The following is a 15,006-nucleotide window of genomic DNA, read 5'->3' as shown; positions in this document are numbered from 1 at the left end:
GTAAAGTTTATTTGATTGACATACATACTACATCTGTTTCTTGATTATTGTGAGAAATCAATGACGTGATCAGGGTCTCCACATTAACTGGTAGCCCTTTGTATTACTCAGTACCAAAGAAGTAGCTCTTGGTTTCAAAAAGGTGATGATCCCTGATGATCACTGTTTCGGTCAGAGGGCCATTACGACTGTGAAGTCAAATAAATTTGAAGTATGATCATCACACAGTTTGGAAATTAGAGGCCAGTAAAACTGTTGAAAGGGGGACACGTAACAAAAAGGTTGTTTGTCAAAAATGTTTAAACGTTCAAGACAACTTGCAAATTTGGCATTTTAGCCAGAAACTAAAGTCAAAATTAGCATTAGCAGGCCACATGAAATGATAGAATGGGCCAGAAGTGGGCCCCCGGGCCTTGAGTTTGACACCGGGTTTCTAGACATTCCATCCAATGTACTTAGTCATATTTTGTCCAATATTTTTGTGTTAGGCAACAGTCTAAAAAGACAGTCTAAAATGGCCAGTGCTACACAAATGATGTACTAAATTAATCAAGAATTAAATACTAAAGTGATTATATACTTTGGAAATCAATCAATTATTTGAGTAATCAATTATTTTTTAAAGTATCATACAAAAAAATAAATCACAAAAGCAATAAATTATTTTTGGTCAAAAAGTACTCACTAACCTAAAGTACTCAATTTCCTTCATACTTACAGTATCCAGTACCAAAGTACCAGTACCATTTTTCAACTGTGGAGCCAAACATTTGAAAAAATAGGAAAAATAGTCTGCGGTTAATCACATGCTAAATTAATTTGCGCTTAGTGTTTTTGGGTCACATTACATACAAATATGTTACATGCAGATTTAAATTATTATATATAAAATACATAATAATCTCTAATTGTAGAGATGGTTCTCAAACATCCTGTATGAAAACAGCATGTATCACAATATCGATTTGGCAGGAAGATACATCGCGATCATCATCGGCGCTCTTTAGTATTTACGTCCTAATCTGCTGTTTATCAATGTCACGTTTCTTTTTAAACCGACAAAAAATGATCGATGGTGTTAAAAACAAAAAGGCTGCAAATGAAGTCCGAGCGCATCGCTATGATTTATCACCGTGCGCCGCCTCATTTAATCGAAGCGGGGAGTAGCTTAACGTGCTAATGCGTTGGAGCTTAACACAAACTTTTGTTTTGGGGAATTTTGTTAGCGTTAAAAGCGGGATATGTGCTAGATCCGCAACACAAAAACGTTGCTAATACAGTAAGCAAGCATAGTGCTTAGCTAGCTGTAAAGACCTTAACATGCTAATGCCTTTTGAAGCACAACACAAACGTTTGTTTTTTCGCTGATTTTGTATGTCAGCAAGATGTGTTAGATTTGCAACAAAAAGTTGCTAGCAACTTTTGATTTGAAGTGACAATGGCAGCTACAGCTAGCAAGTGTAGCATTTAGCTAGCAGTCACTAGATGGTGAACAGTATCTGCGCCTGATTTTACACAGACACCTATTTGCACCTCGTTTTTGGTTAGCAAGGATTTTACGAAAGCGCCATGCATCTCAGCTCAAACTAAAACGTGCGGGAGAGATGCTAAATTTAGCCTGGGTGTTTTGCAAAAATTATGCTAATCTTGTAAAATGAATTTGAAAAGTTGTTTATTATCATAGCTTGTGATAAATCAATGCTTTAAATTACTAATATGTCGTGACTTATAAAATCTTCTCAAGGGACGACGGAGGATGCGCAATTTGCAAATTTGTATTATTCCCTTTGGGTCAAAATCCCTGGTGAATAGCTAGCATTCACAATGATGCATTTAATAGTCCCGTCAATTTAATCATCCAAATGAACATGCTATTATGTCCTTTGATGCTAAATGACATAAGAGTATTTACAAAAGCAGCTGAGTGACCGGGTCGCGTTCACTGCAGATGAAACAATTAGCTTTGATAGCTAGCGCCTCTTGAAGCACAGCACGAGGGCCAACGGCGCCATTCATTACACAGAATAATTATTTCAATATTTTTGGGCATTGGCATCAAATGACGGTGGTGAGATATAACTAAGTGCAAGTAAGACATGAATTTAGCTAATGTAGCATCGTTTGCTTGTCTGTTCATATTGTTAGCAAAGCTTTAACAATCATGTTGTTTTGTTCGTAAAACAATCAAGCTAATGCTAGTTCTTAACGTTACTGTACTTGATTTTTCTTTTTGTTGGTCAAATGGAAACCAACACCAGTAAGTAGTAAATTTGACATTTGTCCTTACGTACAGTTCAGTCTGGATTTTTGGCTTTTTCTATTTGACTCACTGGCTGTCGAGACACTCGCTGAATAGCTAGCGTCATGAAATGACGCTTGTTGCACTGGCGCCAAGTGCCCACGCTCTTTTACCGGCTAATGTGTTAGCGCACTCACAGGTCCTTGACAGCTGCCATTTTGCCATTTTATATGCATGACGTTCAAGCTATACGCTTTCCTGTACTGTATTTAATGTCGAAAGTCCTCAAACGCATCTTGTTTACATTGAATACACATTTCATGAACATGTAAAAATTTAATGTTACTTTTTTTTTTTTTTTACTATGCGTGAACCCAGTGTGTTTATTACGTATTTCTTTTTTTTCCCTTCCTCCAGGCTCACTTCCTCATCTCATGAACTCCCGCGACGCCCCAAACAGCCCGAGGGCTTGACCGTACCCTGAACCTCTCGCACCTCCCGCCACAATTATACCAGTAGACCGTTACTAAACGCTACCCACGTCGGTGCTAGCTTCTAGTTTTCCAACCGCGATCCGCCCGCAGCCAATCGCCGCACATGGGACGAGCCTGAGGGGGCGTGCCTATATAAGTCCCCGTTTCCCAAGAAAATGGCAGTCAGAAACTTGGTTAAGCGCTCAAGTAAACAATTACTTTAGGTGATTACTAAAATAATTATTCGAGTATTATATTGTTGTATGATGATATCACACTTAAATGATGTGTTTGGGATTAGATTCCGTTAAATGTAACTTGTTGGCCTAGGTCTTTTTGTAAAAGAGCATTAGATTAGAAATTTAGTTATTTAGCGTATAGCTCAGCTGGCACCCTAACATAAATACTCGATTCTTGGAATAAAATGTCTCAAGAGTTCCACCGTCCGTACACAATATGGACACCCGGGAAGCTTTGTGTTGCGTTTATTGCGTGGCCGTTTCATCATTCCCATTCCAGAGATTTTTCAGGCACGCCATCGGACCGTCGAATGTCGCTCATTTGTCAGCGCCCCGTCTTGATTCAACTCGCGAGTGAGGCGAGGATCTCAATTTCATTTGATTTTGCGAGATCATTTCACAGATTGTTGATGTGAAAATCGCATTACTGCTGCAGTGTGACATACGTGATTAAAGGACGGTATTGAACGTTAGAGAAGCTATTGGAATCGGTGGCTGGAACGTCAATAAGATGATGAGCTTCCTGGGGGGCTTTCTAAGGCCCTCTAAACACACACACAAGCAGAGTTCGAACATACGATTGCGTGTTTCTGGATGTACTTTTACTTATAATAGTTACGGTAATGGGACGAGCTAGCAGTTGCCTGAGCGAACAAACTCGGCAGTTTGTCTGTCGCGACTACCGCATTATTTTCAATAAAAGAAGCGAGCAGACTGAACTGGTGTGCGAGTTCATCCGAGTTCACATACAGGTATATGATAGTAGCTTTCAAGAAGAAAGTGATTTTTTTTTACATTGTCCTAAGGAAAAAAAAAAAAAAAAAGAGAAAACATTATTAGTTTTTTCAGCATGCGTCACTTCCGGATCTTGTCTCGTCTGGTGCGCTAATTTGTTAGCTAAACAGCCACTCAGAGTGAAGACCGCTAACAACATCTTGGTAACAAGAGTGCCTTAGCTCGTTTAATACAAATGAAAGCTAGCCCCTAAAAATAACAATCATAATAAAGATCTTTTTTTTTTATCACTTTTGATTTTGTTCAACACAATCTGTTGGTGTCATGCAGATTTATTTTGCTCTCAAAAGTCCACAGAGAGTTTACGAAGCGTCTTTATTTGCTTGCCATGAATGCAATCACCCCCCCCCCCAAAAAAAAAAAAAATCCTTTTGCGCCCCCATTAGTCGAGCTGTGTTGTGAAAGGAGCAGAGGAGGAGGGCGGCGCTCCCCCAAAACAAGCACGACTCGGCGTCGCTAATGAAGTCGTGGCATCCGGGGATGCTGTTTATCATGCGGAGAAATTTCACGGAAAGCCACAATGTCGCAGGTGTTCTGCTTGGCGGCGCGTGTTGTTTATCCGAACGCTGCCTGCTAGCACCTCCTCCACAAAATTTGCTCTTGCCTCCTCCAAGGAGGTGCCATTTGTTTTTTTTTTTGCATCATTCATAATATTAGCACTGAGATGAAAATGCAATGCACGGCATTTGGTGATCTGGTAAACACATATATATATATATATATATATATATATATATATATATATATATATATATATATATCACCGCGGCGGGGTGTTTGTGTGTGTTATGTTTTCTCGGAGTTCAATAAATAATTGAGAAGCACTGGACTGAGCTCTCTCGATGTTATAAGTCGTTTGACTCAAATTGTGTTCTTTGTCTCCAGTCTGTCTTATTGATAACTGACACGCGTTCAGTCAATTGTATCGTAATCGAAGTGAATTGTACCTAAGTCTTTTAAGCGAATCCCGCCTTCTGAAACTGGTTTGAATCGTCTCGTGCCAGCGAATCGGTTGGTATGAAGAGTGCTAGCTAACAGCGCCGCCGGGGAAGCTAATGCCCGATGAACTTTATAACGAGTAAAACTAGAAGATCACGCGACGGTTGCGCTTGGAATTACTTCTCTTTGCTGGTCTTTTCTCTGCTCGAGTCCACTCGGCCATGTTTGGCCTAGCTTCGGCCGGTCAAAGTTGAGCCTGAAGCGGCGTCGGGTCTGAATGGGCCCGTTGTGCGCGACGCCTCCCGTCGGCCCAGAAATGGCAGCCGGCCCGGCGTGGGCGTCTCTTGAATATTCATCCGGAGCCGTCTGCACATTTTGCTGGAGGAGTTTTTGGTTTAGCTAGCGAAAAGGTGCACGCCAGGCCACGGCTTGGACTCGCTAGGTCTGAAGCCTCGCCGCCGCCGCTCGCGGGAATTGGCTCATTAAACTGGCGTGTTTGTTTGTGGATGGGCCGAATAAGCTCACCTCGGAGACGCGGGCGTAAGCGGCGCCGCTATTAGCTTTGAGTAACGCCGGCGCCTCCTTTCAATATGTCAGCCCAACGTTAGCTTTGCAGCGGAGCCGAGGGAGGCGCGTTGTCGTCAGCTTGTAATCACTACAGGAAATGATCTCCAAAATGCTAATAAACATTTGTTTTGTTCCGCCGGCGACATTTTAATGCCGCGCCGCAAAAACTCTTCAGTCGCACATTGACCTATGAGTTTAATTTGGTATGTTTTTTTTTTTTGAACCATTGGCCGAAAAAAAGTCTGCACACACTGTTTAATAAAACATTTACTATAGTTAAAGGAAAATATAATAAGATAATATAAATATATTAATATATGAATTAAAGGAGGCTTTTGAAAATAATTCATTTAATATGAGTAGCCTTGAATAAAAAATGTAAGGAAAATAATTAACATCTAAACAAAAACCATTCTAAAATGTAAACTAATTTAATTACACATATTTAAAAAAAAAATCAAAGTTAATTTCTTTTGTTTTCTATAGATAACGGATCATTTTTAAGGGTCTCATTTCAAGAATTTTTCCTCCACACGCATCAGGGAAAATTAATCATTATTTGTAATCCTTTGCCACATTGATTAAAACAGTTTTTTTTTTTTTTTTTTTTTTAACTTGGAACAAAAGGCATAATAAAGGAACAAGGTCAGATTTTGGTAGGAACAAATAGTGTTTTCTTTGTTTTAGGCATGTCTGTGTTTATCAAAAAAAGAGGTAATCAAAACTTTGATTCTTATGATGATTATTTGGTAAAATAATCCGTAAAAAAATATAACTTTCTTGCTATATATCCAAACTATACTGTCTCTAAGAAAAATAAGGAGTATGTTTTTTTTTTTTTTTTATTCCCCTCGACAAAATATGTATTTGTTTTCTTTTTTTAAAACTTGATTATATTGCGTGGTTGTTTATTTGAACTGATATTATTATATATTAGTCTTAACTCAGCGTCTCTTAAATGTGGGTGCTTGTCTCAAGTTTCATAACTTGAGTGGGTATGTGAGATTTGAATGGGGATATTTTTTTTTCAAATTGCGAGCTAAGTAATTGGAACATGACACAACTTGCTGAATAAAATATGTCTGGAGATACCACTACGTTTGAAGTCCTTTATTTCCCATCCAAAAAATGCTTTGTGATGATTATAGTGGGCACTTGGCTAAAAAAAAATAATAATAATAATAAGCACTGTGCTACCTGACCTCATTTTTTATTCCTTGAGACATTTGTTAGCTTTAGTTCTCCGACAGAAACTAACATGGACGGCAGAAGCCGAGTCACAGGTTCCCCAGAGACTTCCTGTCTTGGAATAATGTAGCTGACTCATGAGAACGCCATCAGGGAGCCACATAAATATACATAATCAGCCGCCGGCAAACAAAGGGGCGGGAATCGGGCGGGGGGTGTCCCCTCTTTACCTTAGCTAGCGTGCTGCTGATGTTCCTCCCAGCTGGGCTTCCTGTCACACATCCCTCATGTCGACAATGTCAGCAAAATAGCCTTTGGGGGACTTATTTTTCCGTCACTGGAGAAAGAAGCCAGTTTTACAAGATGGCAGATTAGCATAGAGTAAAAGCATTGCAAGTTTAACCATTTGCGGGAAAAATGAAACAACCATTTCTATATCAATTGTTGGTGATTGGCTAAGGCTAATTAGCATTATTAATTTGCTAACTAGCATTAGCGGGATGATGTCATTGCTTTCACATGTTGGTGATTGGCTAAGGCTGATTAGCATTATTAATTTGCTAATTAGCAGGATGTCACTACCATCCCACGTTGGTGGTGATTGGCTAGAGCTAATTAGCATTATTTATGTTTGGCTCATTAGCAGGACAATGCTTTTACCTTCCCATTTTATTGACAGTGATTGGCTAATGCTAATTATCATTATTAATTTTTGCTAATTAGCATTAATAGGACAATGTCCTTCCCGCACGCTTCCCAGATTGCAGTCATTCCTTGCAGAGTCAAGCAGACAATTAGCGAGGAATCGGAGCATTAAGCGCAGCTGACAAAAACAATCACGGCGGCGGAGTGAGACGCAGGTGCCGGCGCTTTCCCGTCACAACACCAGCCGGTAATAAAGACGCGCCAAGGCGCTTGCTGATTTCATTTGACGCAATGTTCATCATCACGCAACCCCAAGCAGGCATTTCTGAAACAATAACCCATATTAAAAAGCCTAACCCCTAATTTAAACGGCTAAATTTGGCTTCAAAATGTAATCTGGAAACCTAACACGGTCTGAAATTGCTTAAAATCCTATCATAAAACTAGTCCAAGCAGGAAGGCCTAATTCCAAACCCTTACCATGAAATTCTGGGCTTTGGAAAACCGAAATCTTCAATTAAAACCTTAATCTTGAAACTTTACTTTGAAAAAAACAATTGGCTTCAAATCAAAATACACAATGTGGAAAACATATCCCATGTTTGAAACCTTAACTCTGTCTTGGAACGTTAATTTGAAACCCTAAGCCTTGTTTCAAATTGAAACACAAACCCTAACCCTTTCTTGAAAAACCGTACTCTTGACTGAAACTGTAACACTGGCTTGAAACTTGAACCACTGTCTTTAAACCTTTCTCTGAAACCCCAACCCACATTTGAAACGCTAAACCTGTTTTGAAACCTTAAACTCGAACCCATGTCCTGAACGAAAATTTGAAACTTGGGCTTGAAACCCTAACAATGGCCTGAAACACAAAATCCAAAGCCCCAATAGAAGACCTGAATACGTAGTTTGAAACCTTACTTTGAAACACCAACCCTTCTTTGAAACCCCATCATAGGCTTGAAACCTTAATTTGAAACCCTAATACTTGTTTCAAACTCTTTTGAACCATTTCATCTTGTTTGAAACCAAACATAGTCCTGAAACAAAAACGCTAACCTTTTGAAAATATTAATTATTTGAAATATTAATTTGAAAACCGTACTCTTAATTGAAACTGTAACATTTTATCGAAACTTGAACCCGTTTGAAACTGAAACGCTTAACCTGTTTTGAAACCTTACTTTAAAAGTCTAACCCATGGCCTTCAAACATGTATTTCAAAACCGTACTCATAATGTAAATCGTAATACTAGCTCGAAAACCTCATTTGAAGCCCTACCTCTAACCAGCTTCGTTTGATACTAGCATACAAATGAAACATTTGGCGTCCAATGACAACAGCGTTTCCACGGTTACCAGTATTGACAAGACAGGGCGACGGCAACCTTGTCGGGTCTCGGCGGGAGTCCCCGCGTTCCCGTCCGTCATCGGCGGTCTTTGATGGCGGGCCCGCCGCTCTCCGGCGAGACGCGTCCCCGTTCGTCATTGACGGGGTTGCCAGGTGCGTGTTCGTTTGTTCGGGGAATCGGCGGGAATTAAGCAGATAATGAGGCCTTTGGGGAGACGCCGACGACAGCCGGAGACTTTGATGGGGCGCGAACAAGGAATGTTTCAGTTTGGAGTGAGTGTCCAAACTGCGGCTTCATTCCATTTCCAGGACAAATAACATGATTTTTTTTTACTTAAAACCCAGATTATCATTACTGGGTATCGGCTGATATCAGTACAGATCTGGAAATTCTTGCCATGGGGGGGTATCGATACCAGGTATCGTATCAGGCCTATACCTGGGTTTATTTCCAGATATTGGTACTTGCAATGGCAGCCGAACCTTGTGAATCACCGTAAAGGTCTTTTTTCGGGAATGTTTTGTATATCTATTGTAACAGTGGTATTAGTTCTTATAGTCAGTATTGGTGACCACTCAAGTCAGTACTTGTACTGATATCTGTTTTTTTGTATTTTTGAGGAAAGTTGTATCAAATTTACCAATGGTATCAGTCCTTGATGTCGGTAGCTGTGACTACTGAACTACTCAGTACATGTACTGGCATTTACATTTATAAACGTAGCGCACAAAACACACATTTAACCGATTAATTCAATGTAAATTTAAATAAACACCAAAGCAGATCAGCCAACAGCAAGATAATAGTGCAGTGCATGTAATGTCATTTCTTTTTGAGTAGACCAAGTTTCAAAGCTACTCGTTGGTCATTTCATCCACAATGTCATGCTAAAACTAAATTAGCAACGGCAGCTAATTTACCTTGAAAGATGACTTCAAAAGCGTTGCGTTCTTCCCACGAATGACCGTCCCGTATTTGTTACACTTTCTTTTTTTTTCCCTCCTTTATGGTTGAACGTGAACGGACCCACAGGTCCTCTCGTCACTTTGTTGCAGCCGTGGACATTTGTTGTTGTTGTTGTTACCGTACTTTCTGCGTCGTGTCTTCCTCGTCTGCGTTCAAACAGGTGGATGACTTCCGGTAATCACTCAACGCGGCCGTTGATTGGTTCTCCTTAGTTAGTCAACATCCGAGTTCACCTGTCCCAAATTACGTCATCAAGTGACGGCGCATGTTGCTGACGTAACTACCTACCTAGCAAGCTTTCCGTTTGTATATGTAAAATGTTCAGTGTATGTAAAATGTTCTATTTCTTATTTCATTATTTTTCTGTGTGTTAATTGTATCTGACTTTGCATTCTACTGTATTTTGTTTTATATTTGGCCTCATTTAATTTATTTGGCCTTTTTAACCTTAGTTTGACCATATTTACTTGACTTTTATGTGTCAAAAAGTTTCGTTTTCATGGTAAAAGTTTCCTCATATATTGCATACGATTCATTGTTTGAATCTAATTTTAAAGATAGAATATTGTGCATGTAATTCTCTCAAATATATTGGCTAGGAACCTTAGAACACTTGCAAAATAGACCACAAAAAATGTAGATGTCAATACTAATATCTGTTTGAAGGATTACTGACGATTTTTATTGATTTTTTTGGAGTTTTTGGAGTTCAGTAGAAAATAAAGATAAAAGTGATGTGATACTTACAGAAAATCTTGAATCATGTGTCGGGATCTTAGTGTCAGCACTTTCTTGGTTCACACATTACATCTCAGCAAGGACGCATCGTGTCTCTTTGACCGTTTAGCGCGGCGTCCCGCAGGGGTCAGTACTTGGTCCTTTACAGTTTAACATCAACATACATGGACCACCTCCTCTCCTTCAACGTTAATCTTAACCTGTTCCACCAGGCCTCCGACGCGAATGTTTCACGTTTCAGCTTCCGTCAGGCACTTTGCCTTCCGCTACTGCCCCACGGAGCGTCATTACGTGTATCCGTTGCAATATTCCCGCCATAAACCTGCACGCGCTGTCCAGAGGTCTCCTTAATTAACTCCAAAGCTGTGGACGATACAAGCAAAAGATGTCCAGATGATGGCCCGGGTCGGAAGCTTTTTTTTTTCTTTAAATCCCGCCTGGGCTCGGAAGAATGGACCTGATGGGATGAGGAAGAAGACAAGCGTGCAATTTCTCACGTAATATCCACCCACGTGGACATCGCAACTTTATTGAGCAATAAAAAATATACACAAGGAAAATATCCCTTTCATTTTTTTTCCCCATTGTGTTCTTCTGAAAACCTCATCCTCGTAGTAGTTCCACACCAAGGAGCCAGGATGAAAAAAAACAAACAAATTCTCAGTTCAGAAGGTAAAAACCGTTGGGGCATTAGATCCGGTGCTCGATGTTTGCAAAGACCCCAAAAGGTTTTCCCATCCAGTTTGATCTGAGAAGGAGCAAAGTGGCGCACTAAGTCTTGATGTTAAGTTCGGCTTCGGCGTAGATTTCTGCCAGTTTCTGGAATTGGGGCCCCCAGTGGTCCATGTAAGCGTAGTCCTTGTCGGACGGCGCTCCGGTCCCCGGGGAGTCCAAAGGACTGATGGAGCCCGTGGGCGAGCCCTGGCCCTCGTAGGCGTAGGTCTGCAGCGAGTCGTAGGGCGGCCCGCTCGTGTCCATGTTGGCCTCCACCAGTTTCTGCTTGATGAAATCGTGGACGTCTACCTCGTCCAGTTGCAGCGAGGGACTCCGGGGCCCGCGGGGGCCGGCGCGCAGCTGCCGGGCCTCCGGGCGCACGTCCCGCCGGAACTTGAGCTCCTCGGCGGCGGCCGGGTTGCGGAGGGCGATGATGTCGAAGGCCTCCGTGTCTTCCTCGCCGCCGCCCTCGTCGTCGTAGGTGACCACGTTCTCGCGGACGTCCTCCTCCGAGATGATGAGCGGCTCCTTTTTGCTGCGCTTCAGCGTCACGAACAGAACCACGATGGCTGCGGGACAAAGGATGCGAAAAATACGGATGAAACCACACGCGGTAATACCGTACGGTACGGTACGGTTTGGTATGGTACGGTACGGTGCAGCACGGATCGGTGATTGGCTCTAGATCGTATATTACATTACATTACATTACATTATATTATATTATATTATATTATATTATATTATATTGGCGTCCAAGGAATTCATCATTATTCATTAGGATTACGTGTCTTACATTTCTATGTGTTTGTTTTATGTTGTTGTTTTGCTCTAGTGATTGTCGAGTGCGTTCTATAAATAAATGTGAGTTCCGTGTTAAATTAAGTGGATACAATCCCATTAAAGTACAGCTGCTGTGTTGTTCATGCTAATGCCAGCATGAAGTGTGCATTAATTCACAACACAAATGTTGTGGCTTGTAAACACACGCTGATTTCTTTTTGTTTTTTTTTTTTTTTGTTTTTATGTGCATATTTATCTGATCCTTCGAACGGGACCATAAAAACCAGCCGAGTGCGCCGGAGTCGTAAATCAATAACACGCCTCCGATGATGGCGGTGACGCACGTCGTCCGCTTGACGACGACGCGCGACTCCTCAGATAGTATTTTGTCCAGAAAACAATAAAATACAAATGTATAAATACGTTATTACACAAAATCCAGAAAATGCATTTAATTTATTGATTAATAAAACAGGCTGTCATGACTTATCAATCGCTGTCAACGTGATTGATAAATTAGCGTTACTGTTAATCGTACGTTGCGTTTGATGACCGACAAGCTAACGCCGTCATCTGCTGGAACGAAGCACATCTTTTGTTTTTTCTTTTCAGCGCCTTAAAGGGACTTGATTTGACTCCATTAACGCGCAGACTGAGGCGGCTCGTCAAAATCAAAAGCCGACTCTTAAAATAGATTCTTTTGGACTAAATGACAGATAAGAGGCGTGTGGACAATGGATAAACAAGAGATTTCACTCTAAGGTTGGGGATAATGCTGCGATGGGAGCGTGCTGGCGCTTGATAAGCCACGCTTGAAGATGACGACACCGTTGCAGAAGGAAAGCAAGATAAGCACGATTTAAGCGTTCGCACCAACGCGCGCCCTCTCAAAACTTTTTTATGCTTGGGTAATGGAACTGTATTTTGATTTTTTTTTTTTTTTTACTGTTTCGTTTCTTGCCTCGGTGAGAGGGACGATAACATTCATCTTAAAACTCCTGAGAGACAGACTTTTTGTGTCATTTGTGTCCCTTGAAGTGGACATTTTTTTTTGGTCTCAGAAGAAGTGAGTCAAAGTCAAAGTGAACTTAGCAGGGGCCCCGAAATTGAACCCTGTGGAACACCATATCCTCCCGAGCCCAGCCTATTCGTTTGTGGAGCACATTTGTTTTTGGGCTCTATGATTGAAGCTCCCCTACTAAGTCCGAAAGTGCTCAGCAGGGGGCCCGAAATTGAACCGTGTGGAACACCACACCCTCATTTAAGCCCAGCCTATTTGTTTGTGGAGCACATTTGTTTTTGGGCTCTATCATTGAAGCTCCCCGACTAAGTCCGAACGTGCTCAGCAGGGGTCCCGAAATTGAACCCTGTGGAACACCACACCCTCATTAAGCCCAGCCTATTTGTTTGTGGAGGACATTTGTTTTTGGGCTCTATCATTGAAGCTCCCCTACTAAGTCCGAAAGTGCTCAGCAGGGGACCCGAAATTGAACCCTGTGGAACACCACACCCTCATTAAGCCCAGCCTATTTGTTTGTGGAGGACATTTGTTTTTGGGCTCTATCATTGAAGCTCCCCTACTAAGTCCGAAAGTGCTCAGCAGGGGACCCGAAATTGAACCCTGTGGAACACCACACCCTCATTAAGCCCAGCCTATTTGTTTGTGGAGGACATTTGTTTTTGGGGACTATCATTTAAGTTTCTCTGCTAAATCCTAGTGTGCTCAACATCGGCCCCGAAATTAAACCCTGTGGAACACCATACCCTCCTCAAACCCATCATATTTGTTTGTAGAGGACATTTGCGTTTGTTCTTCTTCAGTTGACTCGTTGAAGCTCCCGTACTAAGTCCAAGTGTCTTCAGTAGAGGACATTCTGGCCATGTCTCATACATTTGGCTGGGACGCAATTCAATTTGCTAACTTGTTGAGACACAACAGTGCACAAAAATACTAGGACGGGCCTCAGGAGGATTAAAAATCAATTTGATACGGTTTTCCTGACCTTTCCGATGATGTTTAATCTGTTGTGTGAGGAACGAATGACTTTAGTACAATGACTTAAATTAATTGATTGCTTTAGTACTTCATTACGCCAAATAATCAATTACTTTAGCGCTAAAGGATCCTCAAATTATTGACCTTAATTACCTTGATTAGTTAAAGTACTTATTTAGTAGCAGCCATTTTCAGACATTCCTTTAACAAAACAAAACAAAGTACAAGCATGGGCGGGACCTTTTGGAGTCTGGATTCATTCTTGTCATTTAGTCGATTTCTACTGAGTGATGTTTGAGTTGTAGAATGAGTTGAACTTCCAATCTGGGTTAGTTTTGATTGCGCAACAGGAAGTAGTCTCGACACTGGCGACACAATCTGGCAGGAAAGTCGCTTGGGCCAAACCCCTGGATCTCTCATGCTCCTGATTTTTTTTTTTTTATTTGACTTTTTTCCCGGGTGGAGGAAAGCCAGCGCGGATATGCGCTAACACCCCGAGACAGCGGCTGGCAAGACGCGTTGTATCGCATGGCGTCCGGACCCGACGGCCGGCGGGCCAGGAGACCAGCTGACGGCGGATGTTTCGCCACGTCTTTCCCTTCGCGTGACATCACGCAACTTTTGGGCTCCAGAATTTCCCGCCCGCCGGAGGCGGGTTTCCGTCACGTTGTCGGCTTTTGTTGCGGGAAGACAAAAGTGACGTCAAGGAGCAATTTTGCGGATTACGCCGTCGCGGATTGAACTAGGCCGTTCTATTTTTGCGCGTTTGTTTCCATTGTGCAAGGTGGCATTTGCTGTTCATAAACTGCTGAGAAGAGCCATCGCGTTAATCCTATTACTTGTGCGCGACGTGGCGCGCGCTTGTGCCCGTTGGTATTGCAGGATGACTTTTGACTGTGGATTAATTCTCATCCATCCATCCGTTATTTTTTTTTTTTTGTGCAAGGTGAGGGTGATCATCAAATAAATGCAGTAATAATCATTAGGAATAAACATACAATAAACATACACATAATCGAAGTGTAATGTGCTATGATAGTGATAATCGAAGTGTAACGTGCTATGATAGGAGGCATTCATTGTTTTCTTTTCAAACTAAGAGCAAATTAACTGGAACATGAATCAACTTCTTGATTAAATGAATCGGCGACGCCTTTGCAAAACCTTTGCCGTCACACCATATGTAAAGCATCTGTTTTTTTTTCAAGAGAGTAATCTGTCAAATAACTAAAATACTTTTTTATTTATAGAGCTGATGACCAGATGTTTTCCCAGTTTATATTAAAAATAGCGATTTTTTCAAACTTTTTTCCAGTTTAATTTACATTTTTTCCGTCCATATATATATATATATATATATATATATATA

General features: G+C 41.3%; 2 protein-coding genes across 4 annotated transcripts in view; both read right to left on the bottom strand.

Annotated features, from left to right (window-relative positions):
* LOC148408048 (serine/threonine-protein kinase H1 homolog) overlaps positions 1 to 9,530 on the bottom strand; it is a 75,271-nt gene extending 65,741 nt beyond the window's left edge. For both annotated transcript variants that reach the window (XR_015863675.1, XR_015863676.1), the window contains exons 1-2: positions 9,361 to 9,530; positions 6,671 to 6,777 (exon numbers count right to left, since the gene is read on the bottom strand). The gene's annotated coding sequence lies outside the window, so the exon portion shown is untranslated. The remainder of the gene's footprint in view (positions 1 to 6,670; positions 6,778 to 9,360) is intronic.
* A 1,103-nt stretch (positions 9,531 to 10,633) lies between these two features.
* Positions 10,634 to 15,006, bottom strand: part of LOC148408046 (cadherin-18) — a 124,946-nt gene continuing 120,573 nt past the window's right edge. For both annotated transcript variants that reach the window (XM_088402284.1, XM_088402283.1), the window contains exon 12: positions 10,634 to 11,427. In XM_088402284.1, coding sequence (XP_088258410.1) covers positions 10,916 to 11,427 — 512 coding nt within the window. In that variant the 3' untranslated portion in view covers positions 10,634 to 10,915. The remainder of the gene's footprint in view (positions 11,428 to 15,006) is intronic.

The sequence above is a fragment of the Hippichthys cyanospilos genome, chromosome 19 (assembly GCF_059441005.1).
Source record: "Hippichthys cyanospilos isolate Australia breed blue-spotted pipefish chromosome 19, RoL_Hcya_1.0, whole genome shotgun sequence".
Lineage (NCBI taxonomy): Eukaryota > Metazoa > Chordata > Actinopteri > Syngnathiformes > Syngnathidae > Hippichthys > Hippichthys cyanospilos.
This window is presented reverse-complemented; position numbering and strand designations above follow the sequence as displayed.